A 21,846-nucleotide genomic window follows, 5' to 3' on the forward strand; every position below is an offset into this window, starting at 1 on the left:
CTTTATTTACTGGGCTTTTAGTCACAGCTACTAACATTCTTGAAACTTAAAAAATTCTGACACACACACACACACACACACACGCACAAATATGCATTTTGAAGTATGAAGAATCTTGAGCTATCTTCTAGCTGATAAAACGGAGTTACTAAAACTACTCTTCTGCAACCCCCAGACATAACCTCTATTCTGGATTTGTGTAAATAATTTCTTTGCAGGCCACTCATTTTTTAAGGTCTGCTGGTTGGATACCAAGGTAAATAATAACTGGATCACCCAGGGTAATTTACACCTATAAATTCCTTCTTTCCCCACCCTCCTAACTTCCATGCATCCTCATCCATCCCTCAGAGCCCCACTCAAGCTTCACCTCCTAGGTCGTCTTCTAAGACCCTCCAGTCTACAGTGGTTTTCTTTTTAAAAACTTAGCAAAATCCTTGTTCACTCAGGCCCCATAAGCTGTCTGTAGGTTGAGCTAATCTAGCCCCAGACCAGGGCCCTAAAGTCTGTGGTTCTGAGGAAGAATCAGAGCAGTGTCTCATATCCTATGATACCACTGACTGAGAGAGAGTCTTCTTGGAGGGACCAGTTATATGCAAGACCCACATTTGCTCTGACATGAGAGGACAACAAAAAGAATATACAGAGCATGGGTATAATATCTAAAGACCAAGCAAGATCTGAACACCTTCATTCTGGCTAGGATATAGTCAGCACAGAAAAGAAAGAAGTCATTCATTCATTCATTCAACAAATAATAGGCATCTATTATACACAAGTCTCTCTGCAAGGGGTGGAGACATGACAGTGTTGGGGGCAGACCTGATGCATGGTACTTGTCAAGGTGATGAGGAAAACAAGTAAATGGAAAATTGTGGCAAGTGCTAGAGCTGGGCCATGCATGGGGCTATGGCAATGCATAGGGAAGGCTCTTCAGAGAAGGGAATACTAAGCTGAGACCTGAACCAGGAATAAGTGTTGGACAGTTGAGGAAGAACACTTCCTGCAAAGGCCAAAGAGTGACAGGGACCATGGTGGGTGAAGGGCTGACCACTGAATAAGAAGCTTTCCATGCTGGAGGAAGATGGCATGAGCTGAGGGAGAAGGGGAATCAGGAGGCATATGCAGAAAGATCTTAGAAGCCTTGCTCAGGCATCTGAATGCCACCTTGCTGGTTTCCATCAGGGAAATCTGCAGTTTCACCTTCTGTCTGTAAAACAGAAAGGACTGGGGTAGTGGGATGTGTGTGTGAAAAGAGGTGTTGGGATAGTCTAAGCAAGAGAGAGTAGGGAGTGGTGGCAAAGGAGACAGAGAGGAAGGAGCAGACATCGGAGACCTGGATGACAGATGGGATACAGGAGCAGAGAGGGCAATGACACCCATGACCACTTGCTCATAGGGTCCAAGGACACAGTGGGTTTGCAGGGAGCAGGAAGTTGAGATCAGATCTGGGTAAGGGGATTTTCTGAGGTCTGTGCACGTTCAAGAGAAGACATCTAACAGGTAACTAGAGGTATGGTATGGGGCCCCAGAATCTGAAGGGTAGATCCGAACTTGGGAATCATCAGCATGAAGATGAAAACTGACTCCAGGAGAGGCTAATACACCAGTGTGAGGGTAGGCATGGGTGGGCATTTCTCAAAGTGACCAGACCCTTACACATACTTCAGCTCTTCTGACTTCAAAGAAAGAGAGGGTGCAAAGAGATCAAGGCGAGACTGATAAATTCTGGACACTTCCATGTCTACCAACACACTATGTGATGAGAGAGGACAGGCCATCTTGCAAACCAGGTGTGGGGAGGAAGGCTACTCCTACACACTTGGTGCTGCCTCTTTCATCCTTCCTTCACTTCACCAAACATCCACTGATTACTAGCTCTGTGGTCTGACACCCAACCTAAAGGCACAGAGGTAAGGATGGTGTCCTCTACAGGGTAGAGAGGGGCCTGGATGCTGCAGGAAACACAATGCCAGGTAAGACCAGAAAAATTAGATTTGAATGAAGTTTCCAAAGTAGTGGAGGAAGACAGCCCAGGACACCTGTGCCTGGGAAATAAATCAAAGGACTCTGAAGACTGGGAAGAAGGACAGTGACATCAAGTTCCTTGTGGAGAGCAGGCATTTGATAAGGTATGTGCTAAACTGGAGCTGGAGGGGAGGAGATGGTAAGGGCTTTGGGATGGCTGGAGAGAATGGGCCAGGTCCTGAACTAGGAAAGGTGCAACCACAGACAGAGGAGAGATAAGATCAAAATCAATGTGAAGCAGGAAATCATCTGCTGGGGCTCGTGAGGGAGGGGTGGGCTGAAAAGGCTGCAGGCAGTCAGGAGCCAGGCTCTCCATCTTGGAGACTTGTCAGAAAGGCCCAGCTGAAACCTACTTGCTCTGGGAAGAGGAAAGGGCCTGCTTATGAGGCTCTGGTGACTTTACATTCATCACTTCACTTAACACAAAGACTATGAAGTAGGAATAGGTTTCCTCTGTAATCTGGAAGTAGACCGTTCCTAATGAAACCTTTCCTAATCCCAAATGGCATACAGCAAAGAAGTAATGACACTTATTTTACATGGAAAAAAATTCTGAACATTCCCAGACCCCAAAAACAACCTCTCTCAGGCTTCTCTGATACTTCACAACACATCTTTAAGGGATGCGTAGAATAGAGATGAAGCACGGATAAAGCACAGCTCAAAGCTCCGGCAGCTTGATGCTGAGATGCTGAGTGGAGTCCCCGGGAAGGGGTTTGGTGCAGCCACTCATGTGCTGCCTCTAGACGGACTTGCTGCAAAGCAACAGTGAGTGCGGTTCTTGCTTTTCACCTTTTTTCCTGAAAGCAATATCCCCTTTGGATTTCTGTGGTTCGTGAAAACAGGTACCACCGTAAGGTCTTTTGTGAAAGCAAAGGGGCAGAATGCAAACTTTTTTTCAAAAAGCAGGGGATACTTACATTTAGCCCCAGCATTTTGGGGTGTGGAATCTAAGGCTGAGAGGATTTCATCCCTCTCTTGGAGTCTCATAGCTATTAAGTACAGAGGCAAAGCTTGAACCCAGGATGTCTGAGTCCTGAGATATTCCTTTCCAGGAGCACCTGGGAGTCAAGCTGATATCAGGCTGAAACAAACTGATGAAACTTGGCCTGGCCTTTTCCTTTGGCTCCTGATGCATTTCTGGGCTTATTCTGTGCAAGGTCTATAGATTTAGTGACACTCTTTCTTTAATTGTAAGGCACTGTGTATTCTTCTGGATATGGGCAGAGTATAAGTAAAAGACCTGAGATCTCTCAGAATTTTCTTGCTGACCTGGGCCTGGCTACTGGGCCTCCTTCCTAAACCAACCTTACCCTGTTCTTTCATTCTGCTCTACTGCTGAGTTATATAGCCTTGAATGAGACAGATCTTTCTTCAGAGGGACAAAGGCAGGTCAAGAGCAAGTGCCTGCAGCAAGTTTCAAAATGGGAATGCTTTTTTTTTTTTTTTTTTTTTTTTTTTAAGTTGCAAGTGGCCAGTTAGAAGCTACTGGGTGGTAAATGTCCTTACCATCTGAGTTTCCCTGGCTCATCATTAGATCCAGTGGACCCTGTCCCCCATCCCCTAGGACACATCTCCTTCCCAACCACTAGACTACACACCACAAATGCGAAGGCCTGGTCTTGATGTGGCCAATGCAATAGCAAAGGTCCCAGGGAATGACATTCATTGCAAATCACTTGGAATGAGAAATGAGCAAATTCATGGACTGGAAAAAAATGGAATTAAGCCTGAGCTTCAATTAGAACAAAGACTCATGGTCCTCCTTGAATCATGCTGCCTTGAAGCAGAAACAGCTGACTGGTTAATAATACCCAGTTCATGTCCTATGGTTTGCCATATTGTTATATTGGACTTTGCATCTGACCAAGAGGAAGCGGGCATTTCAGCAGCCTCCTAGATACTAAAGCACGACAGATTCTAGCGCCTAGAATATACGACGACTAGGCAGTTTCCAGTGGGGTCTCAGGCCACTTTACTTTCACTGGGAGATAATACCATCTTGTCAGGGTTTGTGTTTATTTTGGGGGGGAGGGGTTAATGATTTCCAGCAGAGATGACAAAAAAGAATCACCTAGGATTGCTATGAATGGTTTAAGAAGAGAGAATACTGTCTGCTCATCCTAGGGAAGGCCAAGTATACTACAGACACCAGAGACTGACTGTTTATAATGATCATTTTCTAGCAGATGTATTTTGTTCTTTAAACATCAATATTTTTATTTGAGAGAGAGAATGAGCAAGGGGAAGGACAGAGGGAGAAGCAGACTCCCTGCTGAGTAGGGAGCCCGATGTGGGGCTCCATCTCAGGACCCTGAGATGAGGACCTGAACTGAAGGCTATACTTAACCAATTGAGCCACCTGGGTACCCCTCAAACATTAATATTTCTAAAAATTTTTAAAAAGATTTTATTTCAGAGAGAGAGCGAGCACATGCACTAGCATGAGTGGGGAAAGAGGCAGAGGGAGAAGCAGACTCTGCTGAGCAGGGAGCCCCACAAGGGGCTTAATCCCAGGACCCTGGGATCACGACCTGAGCCAAAGGCACATGCTTAATGGACTGAGCCACTCAGGTGTCCCAAAAATCAATATATTATGATAACATTTCAAAAGAAAGAAGTGAAACATCTTCAGGAAGGAGACCTTTTCATGATTTACCTGCAGGCAACATATATGCAAGCAGTGGTCCAGGGGTCCTCTCCCAATAATCCATGACTCAGGCAGTGGTTGCTTTCGGAAAGGATTCTGACAACATATTCAGGCTCAGCAGGATTGATTTTTAATGTCTGCCTTGGGCTAGCATAGGGACAATGGCACTTAAGTCACAAATTTGTTATTCTTGACCTCTAAAAACCACCACCAGCACCACCACCACCAGTTACTTATGTGTGTTAACTGACCTGATATTTGTCATTTTCTTTTGGAAATGCATCAAATACTTAATTTAGGCGAGGACTGTCCCCTGAAACTATTAATTTGGCAGATATTCCTCGGGCTTTACTAAGATACAATTGACATGTTAATACCATGTAACTTTAAGGTGTACAATGTGATGATTTCTTAAAAAGGTTTTATTTATTTCAGCGAGAGAGTGACAGCAAGAGCAGGAGGAGGATGAAGGGGAGGGTATAGGGGAGGGAAGGGGAAGAAGCAGGCTCCCACTGAGCAGGGAGCCTGATGTGAAACTTGATCCCAGGACCCTGGGATCCTGACCTGAGCTGGAGGCAGATGCCTGACTGATGGAGTCACCCAGGCGCCCTTGTGATGATTTGATGGTTGTGAAATGGTTACCACCACGTAAGTTGGTGAACACATCTTTCACCATCTTTCACAATTACCATTTTTGTTGTGGTTGTGGTGGGGTGATCATTTAAGATCTACTTCCTCAATGGCTTTCAAGTTTACAGCACAGTATTGTTAACTCTTGTCACCATGCCTGGACCTTACACCACAGCGGGTATGTTTTTAAAGTTGTTACTCTAGCCCCTTTCTTTTTGTTGCTCAAGTATTTACGCTCATTTTTGGAAAAAAAGAAAAAAGAAAAATGCAGATGCATTTTATTTTAAGGAAGAAATTTATAATCCCACCACCTGGGGGGTCATCACTGATAACCTTTTGGGGTTTATCCTGCCAGGTTCTTCTACACGTATAACATTTAAGTATGTATTTTAAAATAGTGGGGTATAAAACACCTACTCTTTTGTAATCTCTTTTCATCACTTAGCATATACTATCAACATCTTCCTATGTGCAGTACAGAGTTTCTCATTTAATGTGTGTCTCTGTCTTTGTTTTGGCCTGGAGGAGTCTTGTTTTCCCCACATCCTTTCCTGAGTGACCATCTTACTTACTCATATTATTTGATAAATGATTACCCACTAAACTACTGGCTCTCACAGCATTATCTTTTTCAAACGCATCTCAGCAGACTTTGTATTTTAGTGAGGCTTTTTTTTAAAGATTTTATTTATTCATGAGAGACACAGAGAGAGAGGCAGAGACATAAGCAGAGGGAGAAGCTTCTCCTTAGGGAGCCCAATATGGGACTTGAGCCCCGGACCTGGGATTGCGCCCTGAGCTGAAGGCAGATGCCACCCAGGCGTCTCCAGTGAAGCTTTTAAAGATCAGATAACAACAACAACAACAAAAAATAAAGATCAGATAACATTTCAAATCAAAAGTCTCTAACAGGAGGATTTCAAACACTGTTGGAAATGGGAAGAGATGCTTTGGTTTGGGGGTGGTGGTGAGAGTCTTCCTGGTACCCCTTGAATTATAACACCAAGGAAGTAAATGTCAATAGGCATTACGGTAGAAACCAAGGAGGTAGGATTTGGCTATACCCTGACGAAGACCTCCCGTGTACCTTGGTTTCCTTATTTGTACACTGACCTTCTGGGTCTGATGTGGCTAAACTGTACACAAGGGAGAGGGTATATAATAAGAGATGAATGAGGTTGGAGGAAGAGTCATGGCTGAATTTTCTGGGCCCCTGCGTCAAAGCTGGGGGCTAGAACTTAAGTACAATGAGAAGCCATCTGTCAGTTTTAACCAGGAAAGTAACATGATCTGATTTATAATTGTCTGAAAGTGCTTTTGCTGCTAAATGGAAAATCAGCTCTGCCATTTTATTCCCCAATGCTTTAAAATTCCATCCTCGACAAGAAGGGTAAGGCAGTGACCCTCAAATAAGCTGGGTCTGAGACATTTCTCTTAAATTGCACACAGGGAGAAAGCATTATTGCTTTCTTTTCTCTAAAGGACCCTGAAGTAGAGGGAAAGCCTCCCCACCATGGCCTATAGGAAGAGGCCAGCTGACAGTGGCATTCTGGGAATTCTCTTAGGGCCACTCACAAATCCCATATGGTCTCTTTCTAATTTGGATTGGACAGCTTTCCCGACTTCATCTGCCTTTCCATGATTCTACACTGGTATTTCCTACTTATAAATCAAATAGATGGGTAGCATGAGAGTCGTGGCTGAGTTCAGCACTAGCAGATGCCTCTATAAATTAAAAAAAATGAGGTCAGAAGTAGCTCCTAAGCATACGTTATCAAGAATAAATCTCACCAACTAGCAGAACTAGCTGGAAAAAACAAAAAGCCTCATAACTTTTCTTCCTCCTTACACACTGTGACCTTGTCTGCTTAGTGATCTATTTTCTTCTTAACTTTCCAGATCCCATAATGAAGTTTCCTTTCTCCCATCTTGTGAAAAATACTGAACATATAAAATATTAGAAAGAACAATGCACATCCTTATACTCCTGACATAGTCACAAAAACCCTTTCTTATACCATTTCTGCCTTGATTCCAAATGTTTTACTGAATCGCTGAAGGCAAGTTGAAGTCATTGCATTACTCAGCTTTAAATACTTCAGCATGCAACTCCTAAACCCAAGATTATCCTCCTATGTGACCTCAGTATTATGACTGCCTACATTAAAAAATTTTTTTAATATCATTTAAGATACAGTTGATACTAAAATGTCCTTAGTTGCCTCTAAAACGTTCCTCTTATAGCCTTTTTTTTGGAACCAGCATTCAACTATAATGATTTTTCTAAAGTGTGAAAAAAGCATGATTGTTCTACACAAAAGGACTTCCATGAATTTCTTGTTCGGGACCTGCTTTGTGCTTCTGCTTCTGCATGGGGTTCTCTCTGGCAGGAGCGTGAGAGTGACCAGTGCGATTAGGTCACTTTTGCACTTATCAAGTGCCACACTAATGCCTGTTACTCCTACTGCTTAGGACAACTACTGACACCTCATGGTTATGAGAGCAATGATCATTAGATGATTAATAAGAACCAAAACCTACTATGAAATTGCCCTATCAACAGAGCAAGTAAAAGTGAAGAGGTTTTGGAATCAGGACACAAAAATCTTTTATTTTAAGGGACCCTCATAAAAATTCTTCAAGGGAGGAGTATTTTATTTTTTGTATTAGCTTCAGTTTTAAGATTTTCCTTTGCTATGTTACTTAAAACTCCTGGACCATGAGGGATTTTTTTTTTCCTTTTCAGTTTTTTTGGGGAAGTACTTTTAACTACTGATTTAAGTTTTCTTTTAAATTTTTTTTATTTTTTAAGTATACTCTTTGCCCAACATGAGGCTTGAACTCACGACCCTGAGATCAAAAGTCGCATGCTCCAATGACTGAGCCAGCTAGAAACCCCTGACCATGAGGGAGTTCCATCAAATACCACAAAACTTCACGTTCTCAACTCACTCAGCCTGAGGCTAACTGAGGACTTGGTTTCTCTTGTGTAATAGATACCATACAGATTCAGGATACACATTTAGGAAAAACAGTGTCAATGTGATCCTACACAGATCGGATTCACATTCAACAGCATTAAACATTACCTTTAGGCTCCATGTCTGGGTGGAAAAACTATGTATTAGTTTTGGCCCATCACCTAAAGGGAATCGTGAAACTAAACTCAAAACAGTATTTTCCTAACATTCTAAGTTTTGAGGCAACCAAAAAACAGTAACACTAACACTAATATTTTATGTTTTTGTCCTTGTCAAGTGAGGGTGCAGAAATGAGCTGGGAACTGGAGGCTCTCAGAAAACTCTGGTTTTCTGGTGGGAAGAGTGTGTGTGTGTTTGGGGGTGGGGTACAGGGCCTAACCAGAGCCCAGCATTCTAAACATTCCCTTATATGGATACGCATAGATGGCTTGTGAAGTGTTTCCTGCATGCTGATGTTAAGCCCCAAAGATCAGGGCCTGTGAAGCAGGCAACAAATTAGGCTTCCCACAGCCAGCTCTGTACAGCAAATATGAGCTACAGCTTCCACCCCTGGTCTGGGATTCCAGGTGCAGTGGAAAGCTCAACTGTGATATATTCCATCTGCTCCTGTTCCGTGGGGCCCTCACTTCCAGGAGCTCTTTGTAAACCTGGCCAAATACATCAGTAACCTTATCTGGTTCTGTGTATCTGCGTGTGTGTGTGGTCTTTTCCCCGCCAATCTCCGCCTCACTTGAATAATGCTGTATATTACCATGTCTCACCTCTGCTCTTTCCGCTCCCCTCTGAATTGTCAAGGGGAAAAATAATTCTTACTCTGGATCAGAATCATGTCTGGTCAGCTGGGAAAGATCTACAGCCAAGAAACAGGCTTAGAACGTAGCTCAGCCCCCTCCCCTTGGAGCACATCAATGTCTTCCAAGGCTGGCACTTCCTAAAAGGTGGGAATTGGGGATGCAGGGAAATGATATTTAACAACAGTGAGTCACGGTGAGGAAGTTATTTCCTTCTCAGTTTCTGACAACTTTAGTGAGAAAGTCTCCATTTGGATCCAACACATCTTATCACCTCTCTAACATTTGCTAATCTCCATTTTTAACAGAGAGAGCAGCCCTTACACTCAATGGCCTGTGCTGGTAGCAGCTGGAATTACATGAGTTTGGTTAATTTTAATTGAATTTGTTTTTTTGGTTGCTTTCTAATGATGGCAAGAGTTAATGATTTTTTTTTTAATGGAAGTTTCCTTTTAAAATAAATTTAAGTTAAAAAGTCAATTTAAATACAACTGTTTTATAAACAAGAGGACTAGTGGTCTGTAGATATGGCAAGAATCAATTATGACAACACTTCAATGAGTAATCTCTGGAAATGCTGGCTAAGAAGATCTAGATCAGGGGTTCTCCACCCTGGCTGTACCCTGGAATCGAGTGTGGAGCTTCTGGCCTGGCATTTTAGCCAGGGCCTCCTTGGAGCAGGATGAAGGACAGACACGGGATATTTAAAGAGCTTTCTGAGCAACTGTACTAAGCAGCTGCAGGTGGGACCACTACACCACCTCCAGGATGTTTGCAGATGTCCATTTTCCAATAACATGCAGGAGAGCAAGCTGCACTGTGACTCCTGAGCCCTCAGCTTCCAGACATCCTATCCAATGGGGTATCCTCATAGAAAAGTCATTAGTGCAGAACTGGATGACTGAGGCTCTGATCTCTTGGCAATTACTGGCAAGGTTAATGAAACAAACACGGCATGTTTCAAGGATTGGGGTGGCTTTGGATGAAGGTAATTGACAGTCTCTGCCTCAAATGGAATGGTGCTATCTTGAAAGACTTTGGGGTATAAACAGGGATGTTTCTACTTGTCATCTAGAATTGAGCTAAAATGTCCCTCCCCTCATCATTTAGGCCATAAAGAGACTTGTGTTAGGTGCAGAGGATACAAAAATGACCCTCATGCAGAAATCTGTCCTATCATCCCCTCCTCCCTGTTTCCACTGTTTTATACCCGTATCACTCTGTGGTTGTGGATCTTGGCTGGTGGTCTCCAAACTTTTTGGACCACATGCTTTTCATCAATAAAATTTTGAGCAAACATCCCAGTTGACATGTATTTACTTGATCAACTCTGGATAGCTATCATTTAACAGTGTGTTAATATACAGGACGGCTTAGTTTCTTTCTTAATTTTTAAGTAAAGAGTTAAAAGCTATGAGATCATCCTGCCTACCCCCTGGACAGCTAACCTTCTATGCTGCAGACTGAAGGTGTTGACTGTGAAGGGTGCCATTAGGGAAGGGATCATGTCCAATGGCCTCTGAGTCCTGGAGTCCCACACACCGCCTGGCCCATGGGGGTATGTCTACAGAAGCTGTGATCCTCATCTGTCAGACCATGTTTGCTAGGTACCTGACATGGTGATGAAGCTAGCAGGTTTGTTTTTCAGATTGGGACATATGTAAAAGAATGTAAAATACTTAAACACTATAAAGCCTTGGGTACCTGGGTGGCAAAGTCAGTTGAGTGTTTGACTCATGGTTTTGGCTCAGGTTGTGATCTCATAGGTCATGAGATCGAGCCCCTAGTTGGGCTCTGCATTCAGCAGGGAGTCAGCATGAGATTCTCTCTCCCTCTCCCTCTTCCCTCCCTCCCACTCTCACTCTCTTTCTCTCTCAAATTAATAAATCTTAAAAACTAAAACAAAAACAAAAAATAAACTATAAAACCATGTAGAGGACAGGGATTACTGTGAGTTGAGGTGACCCCTTTCCACAAAGCCTGGCTCATTGTTCACTTATTGCACCATTGGGCTCTGAGTCTGGGTTGGAAGATACACTGTTTGCAGATGGGCCAAGAGGTACTGCTTAGTTGTGCCTGGGTGTAGGATGTACCTCCTGAGTAGCTAGAGGGATGTTTTGTCAGGGTGATGGGAAAAATTACCCTAAATCAAGGATAGGTGGGAATATGGAGCAAAGGTCTGAGATGGACACTAAAGGGTGGGCTTTTGCTTCTTTACTTCCCATGCATCAAGATGGTCTACATTTGTTAAATGTGTGAATACTTCCTTTTAAGGAAAAGGAAGCAAAAATATTTATTGCACTAAAGCCAAACAATAATTTAGAGTGTAAAATAAAAAATGGGAGACCCCTATCTCCTGCTCCCATCACATCCCACACAGGTAACCACTCTTCCTATCTCGGTGAATGTTACTTTTATAACCAAACAAAGTAAAAATCTATGAAAAAATTATTAATATGCTGGAACATAAAGACATCTGCAAGGATATCCTTTGGAATGTGAACAGTGGCTATCTTAGCGTGGCAATGTGGTTTTTGTTTTCTTTTTTCTGTGTTTCTGGGTTTTCTAGCCATGACTTTCTTTCCGTTATGCAATAAGAAAAACAAAATTAAAGGAAAGGACTATAAAATGGAAGCAGGAGATAGAAGGGTCAGACGTGGAGCTGGAACTAAAACAAAAACAAAAACCAACAACGCAATTTGCAAGGCTCTGTAGAGCAGCCCTCTGTCCCTGAGTATGCTAACTCTAAGGATATTGGGTTCTCACCCCAACTCCCGCACTAGCTGTAACCCTGGGAAAGTCATCTCCCTCTAGGGGCCTTGGCTTCCTAGCTGCAAAATGTGGGATTGCACTAGATCAGTGGTTCTCAACAGGGGGAGGTTTTGTCCTCTACAGGAATAATAGGCAGTATCTGAAGACTTTTTTGGTTGTCACAACTGGGGATGGTGCTACTAACATCTAGAGAGAAGGTAGAGTCCAGGGGTGCTGCTCAACATCTTACAATGCACAGGACAGGTCCCGAGAGCAAAGGGTTATCTGGCCCAAACTGCCAGCAGTGCCAAGGTGGTGAAAGCTGCCCTGGATGGCATTTGGTTCTGTGCATTTAGACCCGGACTCTCCTCGCCTCCTGTACGAGAAGCGATGGTTTCATGGCTGCCCAGACTCTGACTGTGGCCCACCCAACTCTAAGGAGGACAGGAGAAATAAACAACAGGGGCCAGGGCAGGGAACACTCTAAAGTCCTGGATGGAAGGTCCTGCCATAAAAGGCAGACAGGCAGACAGACAAGGCTGTCTTCCTCCCAGGGATGGGCCCTCGCTCGTTCACATGAACAAACAGGGCCCTCTTCTGGTGTATGTCGGCATAACGAACAATGGGCTGATGGTTCCAAAACTATGCAAAATTTGAGCAAAAACTTGGCGACTGTGGAGTATTTCCCTGATGACAATTTTATGATTTCTCAGGGTAGGAGATGCTAGAGGAAATACTAGTTGTTAATAAGAGAATTTCCTTTAAAAAACATAACAGAACTTATAAATAGATACCTGACAAATGCTGATTCATTTCAGACTAGACTCAACAAATATTTAAGAGGCTACCACGTCTAGACCCTTTGTGTGCACGCTTGATCAGTGACGCACACAGCCCCACCACCGCAGAGTGGGGAGAAGAAGGTCTCTTCCCTGGGACAACCAGGGAAGAAAGGAAACTGGATTTCTACCTCCCACTAGATACACACAGCAATTCCAAGTGGAGAACAGACTTAAAGGTCTGTTAAGCCTCAAAATGCTAAACTGTAAAACACTTAGAAGATAACACATCTTCATGACTTTAGATAGGAAAGTTATTTTTTTTAAAAAAGTTATTTTTTTAAACAAGCTACAAAAGCACCAACCACAGATAGGGAAAGAATGATAAATATATCAAGTCTCAAGAACTTCTGTTTATCAAAACACACACAACGGAAATATACTGATGATTCATGTATCCACAATATATCAATAATATGTATGGATAAATAAGGAAAAGATGACCGGATTTTAAAACAGGCAAAAATATCAAACAGCCTTTCACAAAAGAGGCTGTCCAAATGGCAGTGCCGTCTGGAAAGGGGCCCAGCATCCGTGGTCATCATGGAAATCAAAACGATAACGAGAGATCATGACGCATCCACCAGAATGGCTATGATGGAAAAGACAGACAAAGACAGTGTTCATGAGGATGTGAAGAAATGAAGACTCTTCTACACTGCTGAATGAGTGAACAAATTGGCACAATCACTTTGTAAAACTGTTCGGTATTATCTATCCACACACTGACTGAGCCATTTTACCACACGGTAAGTAAATCTAATAAAAATGAGAGCATAGATCCACCAAAAGAAATGTATAAGAACATTCATGGCATCTTCATTCATAATAGCATCACTCTGTAAACACCCACCCACAGTAACATGAATGATTCAATTAATCCATACAGGGCGATACTGCATATTCCATGTATTACTCTATTTACGTTAGACCTTAATTAAAAACACCAAGCAAACAACCTGATTGACAGATATAGAGGTTCCTATACTAACACGCACCTTGAATTTTGAGAAGTATTTGCAAGCACCTAACCTAAAGAGAATAAAAAAAAAATACCTTTGAAAAGGTAATCAATCTTTTCAATTTATATTCCCTCTACCTACGAATTAATGATCTATTAATAATCTCAGTTTTAAAACAAAAAGGCAAGTCACAGAAGGATAGGTATTTGTAGCAAAAATTGCATTACGGAACCTACAACGAGGAACTCTGCAAATCTATTAGAGAAAGACAACACGAGATAAATGGGCAGAAGACTTCTTATTTGTACTTTCCAGTTTTTCTGTTATTATTAATCTATAATTATTATGTCCTACTATTTTTTGAATTAATTTTCAGTTCAAACATAATGCATGAAAATACTTTCCCTGCAAAATATTAGACATTCCAGATAAAATGAAAGCCCCTGTCGACCCCCGATACCTAGAGAAAATGAACTTTCTGGTATCCTTGGTATCCTTTTTTTCCCCCTAGATCTTTGTTTTCAATACAGTGTTATTTTTGTGGGTTTTATTTTTAGTTTATTTTATACATATGGCATCATTATGTGTTTTGTCCTGCAATTTGTTCTTTTTTCACTTAGTAATCTTTCAACATTTTCTATGTGGGTATATACAAAGCTACTCGAGCATCTTGTCCTTTCTCACTGCTTCAGAGTCCTCCATAAGAACAGATGTAGCACTGTTTAAATAGTCCTTCCTCTGTGGATGGCCATTAAAGCCCCTCCATTCATTCCTTCCTTCTTCCCTTACTTTCTTTTTTTGCTATTAGTGCCCCGCTTTAATTAGAATGGTCTAGATGTCATGCCTCATTCTAACTCAAAAAGCATCGTCTTGGATTGTGGATCTCCCCAGTTGTCAACTGAAACCATGGTACACAGCTTTGTGGAGCCCTGCTCCTCGCTATGTTGGCCTCTGCTGGGACTGGAATCAGTGCTGAGAACCCCTGCTCTCCTTCTTCCACCTTTGCTGTTGATGGGCTGTGAGTCCTCCCGAGAGGACCCTCTCTGGTTCCCGTTTCTTCATGTGTGAAGAGAGGGAGCGGGAACATAAACCATTAAGGCCTCTGTCAGCGCTGAAGGTCTTTGGTCCTAAGCATCCTCTTGTCTTCACTGATATATGCAAGTGACCACCCTGGCAGGTGTGCCTGGGAAAAAAATTTTCCTTTCCTTGTAGCCCCCTCAATAAATAGTCCACTTCTTGGGGTTTGTGCAGGAGAAGCTTAACTGGTGCTCTCAGCTCTTGGGTTACAGCTCCTTATGAAAGAAGGTGCTCACAGGAGACACGCAGGCACCAAGATTTCTGGGGCCAACCCTCCCCCACCTCCACTCGTTCCGGTGCCCCTGGAGCCTCTCCTCATATCCTGCAGCCTTGAACAGAGCAGTGTTTCCTACCCATCTTGTTCCTGTGACTTCAGAAGGCTAAGTTGCCATGGCAACTCAGGCCACTGAACCATGTTCAAAACCTGTTACCATAAAGAGGAACACTTAGCTGTCTCGAGAGTCTATTTAAAGGGGAACAGAGAGGCAATTACTCCTTATGGAGGGAAAGCGAAACTGTGTGCATTTCTGAGCCTTTCCATGGGGGCAGGGTCCGAGAGAGCAGATGGGACATGTCCCTTGTAGAGGTGGGGACCGTGGGCAGGCAGTAAACCTGCTCACTCATACAGACAACGAGAAGCAGGACTCTCTGGGGTTCTTATTCTGAGCATCTCCTCTTGCTTCACCTCCTCCCCTCTCCATGTGCCTCTTGCCTCCAGGATGACCCCTGGCCTGCGCAGCTGCACACAGCCTCAGTCTGCTTACGGTTAGTGCCTCTCCCAAGGCTGAAAGGGTCTTTCACAGAAGTCAAATCCAACCCCTTTACTCTCCACCTCAGGAAACTCCAAAGGCTACCTGTCCAGCATGCGGCTAACCTGCCCAGGACTGCGCCTACCCACCTAGGACCCTGGCTACCTGCCCAGGATGGGGCTACCTGCCCAGGACCACAGCTACCTGCTGCTCCCTCCTCAGCTACTAGCTTGTTCCTTTTGCCTTTCTGCTCCAGCTCATTCCAGGGTTCTTTCCCCTTGTTTGTTTTTTTAAAAGATTTTATTCATTCATGAGAGACACAGAGAGAGAGGCAGAGACACAGGCAGAGGGAGAAGCAGGCTCCATGCAGGGAGCCCGATGTGGGACTCAATCCCAGAACCTCGGGATCATGCCCTGAGCCAAAGGCAGACGCTCAACCACTGAGCCACCCAGGTGTCCCATTCTTTCCCTTTCTTAAAGACATCCAGTTCCACTATCTCCAAAATCAGCTTGTCCCTCCCGACACTCATCACTCTATCCTATTTTCCTTTTTATTCATTTACAGCACGTACCGCCCTCCATATGCCCAGTCTTTGCTTGTTTACTTCTCCAGTCATCTGCCTCTCTGGAGTAAGAATGGTAATAATTTGTCTCCCTTACCCGAGGCCATTCACCCATAACCTAGAGCTGCAGTAGTCAACAGGCGGGTGCTCAATCCCCTCGTGCTGGATGAGTTCATGGATGCTGAAAGATCTTCCCACTGCTTCCTGAGGATTATGCCTCTCCCTATCCTTCTAGTGCTCCTCTGCTCCCCTGCACAGTTAACCCATGGCTGGAGGGCTGTGGAACCCCCACATGGAGGGGAAAAGGCAGCAGAGAGCACTGGGGAGAACGAGGGGAAGGCAGCCTCTGGGACTTAGGCAGGAGGGAGGTGAGGCCAGATGAGCGGTCGGGCAGCTAAAGGGTGCGCTGGGTCTGTGTGGGCCTGGGAGGTGGCAAGCCTCTACCCATCATGATAACCATGACCAGTTATTTAGTTTTTTACTGTATGTGCTTTCCAAGCTTTGCCTCCTTTCAGCCTCTAAACTACCCTGTGGGTTAGAATGGCTGCTTCATAATAAATGAAGAGAGCACTGTATGCTCTTCCCTCACCCTGGACTGTCACTCCTGGTTCTTCACCAGATCAATCCCTGGTCATTCTCCCAGTCACCTCCTCAGGGAAGTCCTCCCTCTCCCCCAGCACCACACTAGGTACTGTTTAATGTTCCCACGAAACCATGCATGCCCCCCTTATAGCACTTGCTGTAACGTAAACACAGCATTTCTGTGTAAATACTTATTCAATATAAATCTCCCTGCTACTTACTGTCCAGGACCTGAGGCTGGGACTGGCCACGGCTACGTCCCCCAGTGCAGTGCCTGGCCTGTGGCGGCCAAGCAGTTATTGTGTAATGAATGGATGGAATACTAAGCTTCGATGGGTGGCCAAGATCCTGCAGCTAGTGAAGGTGGGGCTGGGACAGGAACCCAGGCCCTGGCTTTAGACAGAATGCCTGTGTTCCTCCCAGGGTTCAAATGGTCGGAGCTGTTGAAGGCAGAATGGAGATGCAGTGCGTGCCCAGTGCTGGAAGAGCACGAGTCTGTGCTGCAGGGCCTCCGGGCAGGATGCAGTAGAAGGGCCTCAAGTATCTGGCTGGGGCAGGGGTCCCTTCCAGCCTGGAGATGCTCCAATTGCTTTGGGCTCACGACTCACCAGAGCTTGCTCTATGAGCAGGCAAAACAGGATGGCATTGCCCACCTCCCTCAGGCTCTGGAACACGTCTGTCTTGAGCTCTGCATACTCAATGATGTCCTTCAGCTGGTGGTGAAAGAACTCCAGGATTCCTGGGGGATGAAGGCAGAGTTAGTGGGGAAACTAACCCTGCTCAGCCGGGATTATGGGAAGTACTGACTGAGCAACAGTCCCAGATCTGAGCGGGAGAGTAAAAAACCAAGCCCACATCTCTCTCTATGTGGGCCAGGGGTGAGAGTTCTTTCAGGGCTCAGTACTACAGAAAGCTCAGGAGGCTGGCCAAATCTTTTTTTGGAATAAAACAAACATATACAAATACAGTATCCCTGGATCTCTCCTAGTCCCTCCAAAAAGTTGTCTGAAATCTTGATAATGCCAGGAATGAACATTTATAAGCATTAGGCATTGTGCTAAGCACTTTTCTACAGCTTTTCACTGAATACTCATAACAATATCATGAACTGGGCACTATTACTCTTATTTTCAGATAAGGCTCAGAGAGGGTAAGTGGCATGCCCACAATCACACAGCTAGAAAGTGGGCAGCTGGGATTGAAAACCAGAGCTTTTGAGTGCAAGCCCCTTTTCTTCTGACTCACACACACTCAACACCTGACAGCTTGATTTTTAGGAAAAAACACCAGGTTCCAAACTCAACTCATAGCCTCCATCTTTTCCCATTCTTCAGTCCCCAGATTCAGTCTCTGAACCATTCATTCTTAGGGAAGGAAAGAATGATTTCTCTGCCCAGAGGCAGAGTGGCAAAAACTCCTGTTTCCTGATTCACCTTGGAAATGTCAATTATACCACCACCTGCAACGCCTTATACTACCGCCTCCCACAAATGGGCAGAGGGAGGAAGGGACCCTAGAGGTGCTAAGTTAGAAAAGACATTTACAAGCAACCTCACAAATGCTCTCGCAACTGCTATCTTCCCTAGCTCCCCAGTAGGCCTGTGAGGCATTCCAGCATGCATCCTTTGCCTTCCCTGGGCAAAATGGTACTATTGCCCAGAGGGATTAAAAATGGGTCAAGGCTACCTAGCTCGCAGTGGAGGTAGGACACAGACCCAGTGCTGGGCCAGCTTGTTGGCATGTTAGGGAAGCCAACATTCCTGGGGAGATGGTGGGGCCCTGCCGCCCACCATGGGATGGGCCTAGATTATCTTCTTATCACCACCCTCTGCCTCCTGGGCCCCACTGCCCACCTGGAGAACCGTATTCATGTCGGGGTAAGCGGCATATCTTGGGCATCACCTCGATCAGTGTTTTCACGTACTGGAGAATGGTTCCTTGGAGCTGACAAAAGAAAAGAGCAGCATGATTGAACGATCCACCATTGCTATATATGTACATCTCTGGACTAAATAATGGGCTACTGAGGTACACAGGGTTCTGCTGCAGCCTGTGGGCAAGTGTCATAGATTGAATGTTTGTGCCCCCTCCCAATTCATATACTGAACCCCCCCCCCCCCCACAATGGGCTGGTGTGGAGATGGGGCCTCTGGGAGGTAATTACATCATGAGAATAGAGCCTCCTGATGGGATTCCTGCCCTTGCAAGAAGAGACAAGAGAGGAACAGAGGTGAGGACACAAGGAGAAGGCAGGCATCTGTACCCCCCATCCACTCCATGCTGGCACTGTGATCTTGGACTGTCAGCTTCCAGGACTATGAAAAAATCAACATTTGTTGCTGAAGCCAGTATGTGGTATTTTGTTATAGCAGCCTGAGCTGCATGAGACAGTGAGGCACTGTTCCTTGGGAAGAGAGTAGGTCCCCTTCTAAAGGTGGCGCATGGCCCCATTCTCAGAAAAATACATATACAGAAAAATGGGCCTTTATGAGACAGAAAGGGAGCTGTCTCAGTAGCACTCCAGGCTGTACAGACTTTCAGAAGGGCAATTTCTAGGCATGGGGTCTTTCCAGGGGCTGAGCTGCTTCCATAAGATCCAGGACTGAAATGTCATGGGCCAAGGGGCTGTGGAGACTGAGACACATTAGCCAAATTTAAACACAGAAAATACATAGCACGTTTATCCCTCCTGTGTCCGAGGCAGACACCCATAATCCATTACATTACTTCAGAGGCCTGGAGTTAGCAGGTGAATGCTGTTTCCTATTTCTGGCAAGGTTATTCATTATTTCATTTACTTCTTTTTTGTCAACTCCACATTTCAGGAAAATCTGGTTTAAATGTTTCAGCTTTGCTTCAGCAGTGTCATGGAGAACTAAATAAAGGTTCAGATGATCATACTTGGGATGAATATAGAATTCTCTTGAGGCCAGTGCAGTATTTGCAAGTGTTGAGCAGTAAACCCCAAGGGAAGAAGCATGGTGATTGATTAGAGATGTCTGCCGTGAGCACAGGGTAGGGAAATGGTGGCACATATGTCATGGATTTGTGATGCTCTAATTAGAAAACACTGCACGGGAGGAGAGTATGAACAGTAATTAGTAGGCCCTAAAGGTAAAAAAAATGAGAGGCAAAGCCCCAAGATCAGAAGTACACAGAAATGTTACAGAGCTTTAGGTAGGAGGAACCCAGGCATAAGGGCCCAGGATTTCTAGGGTGATTCCTCTGCACAGAGCTCAAGGCATGACCCAGGCCTCACTGAGGCCCTTCCTTACCAAGCTCTTGACAATCTTCAGCAGTTCCTCCATGACCACTGCGATGCCCTGGTAACCCAGGAGTCTGCAGATGGTCTTGAAGTGGGGGGGCCCCACAAAGTTCCTATAGGAGCTGTAGATGTGGCTGTAGGCAATGTTGAGAGGCTGGAAAACAGAGATTGTGGCAAAATAAGAAACAGGGAGGTAAGTGGGTGCTGGCATGAGTCCTGCTGGGGGACAAAAGCCTGGTATCTGCAATCTCTCACTGGGAACCCCTGTGAATATGTTTGCAAGAAGACGGTCACTGAGAGAGGTGTGGCCAGTGACCGCAGGATGGCGCGAAAGCCACTCCATGAACAGCAGTTCCCCAGCAGAAGAGGAGAAAGAGCTTCCAGGCAAGTATCTTTTTTACAGGCACTCCTGCCACCCACAAAACAGGACTTTGACAAATTGAGGCATGGGGTAGTGGTAAAACAGATGATTCTGTTTTTTCTAGAGACTTCTTTGTTACTAGAAACTGGCTGGAAGAACCATGTGGGAACTCAGTAGCTGACTTAATACTGTCTCCTACTGTTCCTTGTCTCCATTTATTACAGGGCAGGGTCCCAAGAACGCACAGGCCTGGGAGTCAGGAGACCTGTGCTGAGTGCATGCGAATCACCAATGCTCTTCTGAGCCTCAGTTTCTTCATCTATGAAATGAGGGTGTTGGATTAAATCAGGGGTTTCATAACCTTTCAAGTAGCAGTCCAAACAAAAGGTGTCATGGAAGCTGCTATGGGAAACAGACAAGAGCAGTTGCTCCATTTGACTGCTCTTTGGGGGCCACCACCATTGTCCTCTAGACTCCATGAGACACCTTCACTGATTTCATGAAATTTGCTTAAGATATTTTTCTGTCTGGGAATACGTGACTAAAATATAGGGCCCCAATTTGGTCTCAGTCAGTGAGACGGTAAAGTTATGGTTGACTTCATTTTTGAAATGCTGCTATTTATGGAAGACCTCATGCCAGGCTTTGTGAAGCCCTCCATGTGTGTACTCGTTCAATCCTCACAACAAACACATGCATACAGACAATTCCTGGCCCCATTTCGCAGATGAGGGGACTGAGGTTCAGGGTGTTAAGTAGCTTGCTCAAGGTCACACAGTCCTTAGATAACTGAGCCCTGACCTGAATCCAGAGAGGTCTGATTCCAAAGCCCACGTTTTTCCCCTCTGTATGTAATGGTGGACTTCGGAGGCTGAATTCTATTAGAAACCATATCCAGTTTTTTAGATAAGGTGTCACTTCAAAACTTAGTTCTGACTATAGTATCCTATCTGGAATTGTAAAAATCTACATGGAACATGCAAATATGTAAAGACCACAGCTGATATTTTATTAGCTGAAATTTTCTATTAGTTGGCTAATTAGAAATTCTATTAAATAGGAACTGTAATGATGCTTTTGGAGGACTGTAAGGTTCTCAACTCCCTTTGGAGCCATTGAAGGAAGACTTAATTATGTTCAGTCTAGGCTTTGCGGTAAGTATGTTCTACTATATATGAATTCTAAACTTTACGAAAAAAGCATCACATTTATAGTACTCTCTAATAACACGGATACATGAAGAACACAATTAGAGGACCCACTAATAAGAATTTGTGAGGAATCAGAATACCCCTGCATCCAGCAGGTTGAATATTAGCTCGTTTGGTAAGGTAATGCCTACATATGGTAAGGCTTGGAATGTGAGGAGCAGTACTCTGCACTCAACACTGATGGGCTGTCCCAGTAAATTCTACTTAACCTAAGGGAGGGATGTCTTTATGTAGTTACTAGAGATTTCTAAATGTTATGAGGCAGGAAAGGCTTATGTTGGGCAGGAAATATGTAAGATTGAAAACATGATGTTTGCCGAAGTCAATGTTCAAGAAATCATGGAAGTATACGTATGGATTGTTGAGTTTGATTTAGTCGATCATGAAACCAGGCTGGGCCATATAA

The 21,846-nt window shown here is 44.4% G+C and overlaps 1 protein-coding gene across 5 annotated transcripts in view; it reads right to left on the bottom strand.

Moving 5' to 3' along the window:
* CYFIP2 (cytoplasmic FMR1 interacting protein 2) overlaps nucleotides 1-21,846 on the bottom strand; it is a 123,733-nt gene that overhangs the window by 18,465 nt on the left and 83,422 nt on the right. For all 5 annotated transcript variants that reach the window (XM_077895723.1, XM_077895721.1, XM_077895722.1 and 2 more), the window contains 3 exons: nucleotides 19,879-20,022; nucleotides 18,457-18,547; nucleotides 17,212-17,342 (listed from right to left, as the gene is read on the bottom strand). In XM_077895723.1, coding sequence (XP_077751849.1) covers nucleotides 17,212-17,342; nucleotides 18,457-18,547; nucleotides 19,879-20,022 — 366 coding nt within the window. The remainder of the gene's footprint in view (nucleotides 1-17,211; nucleotides 17,343-18,456; nucleotides 18,548-19,878; nucleotides 20,023-21,846) is intronic.

Source organism: Canis aureus, chromosome 4 (assembly GCF_053574225.1).
Source record: "Canis aureus isolate CA01 chromosome 4, VMU_Caureus_v.1.0, whole genome shotgun sequence".
Classification (NCBI taxonomy): Eukaryota; Metazoa; Chordata; class Mammalia; order Carnivora; family Canidae; genus Canis; species Canis aureus.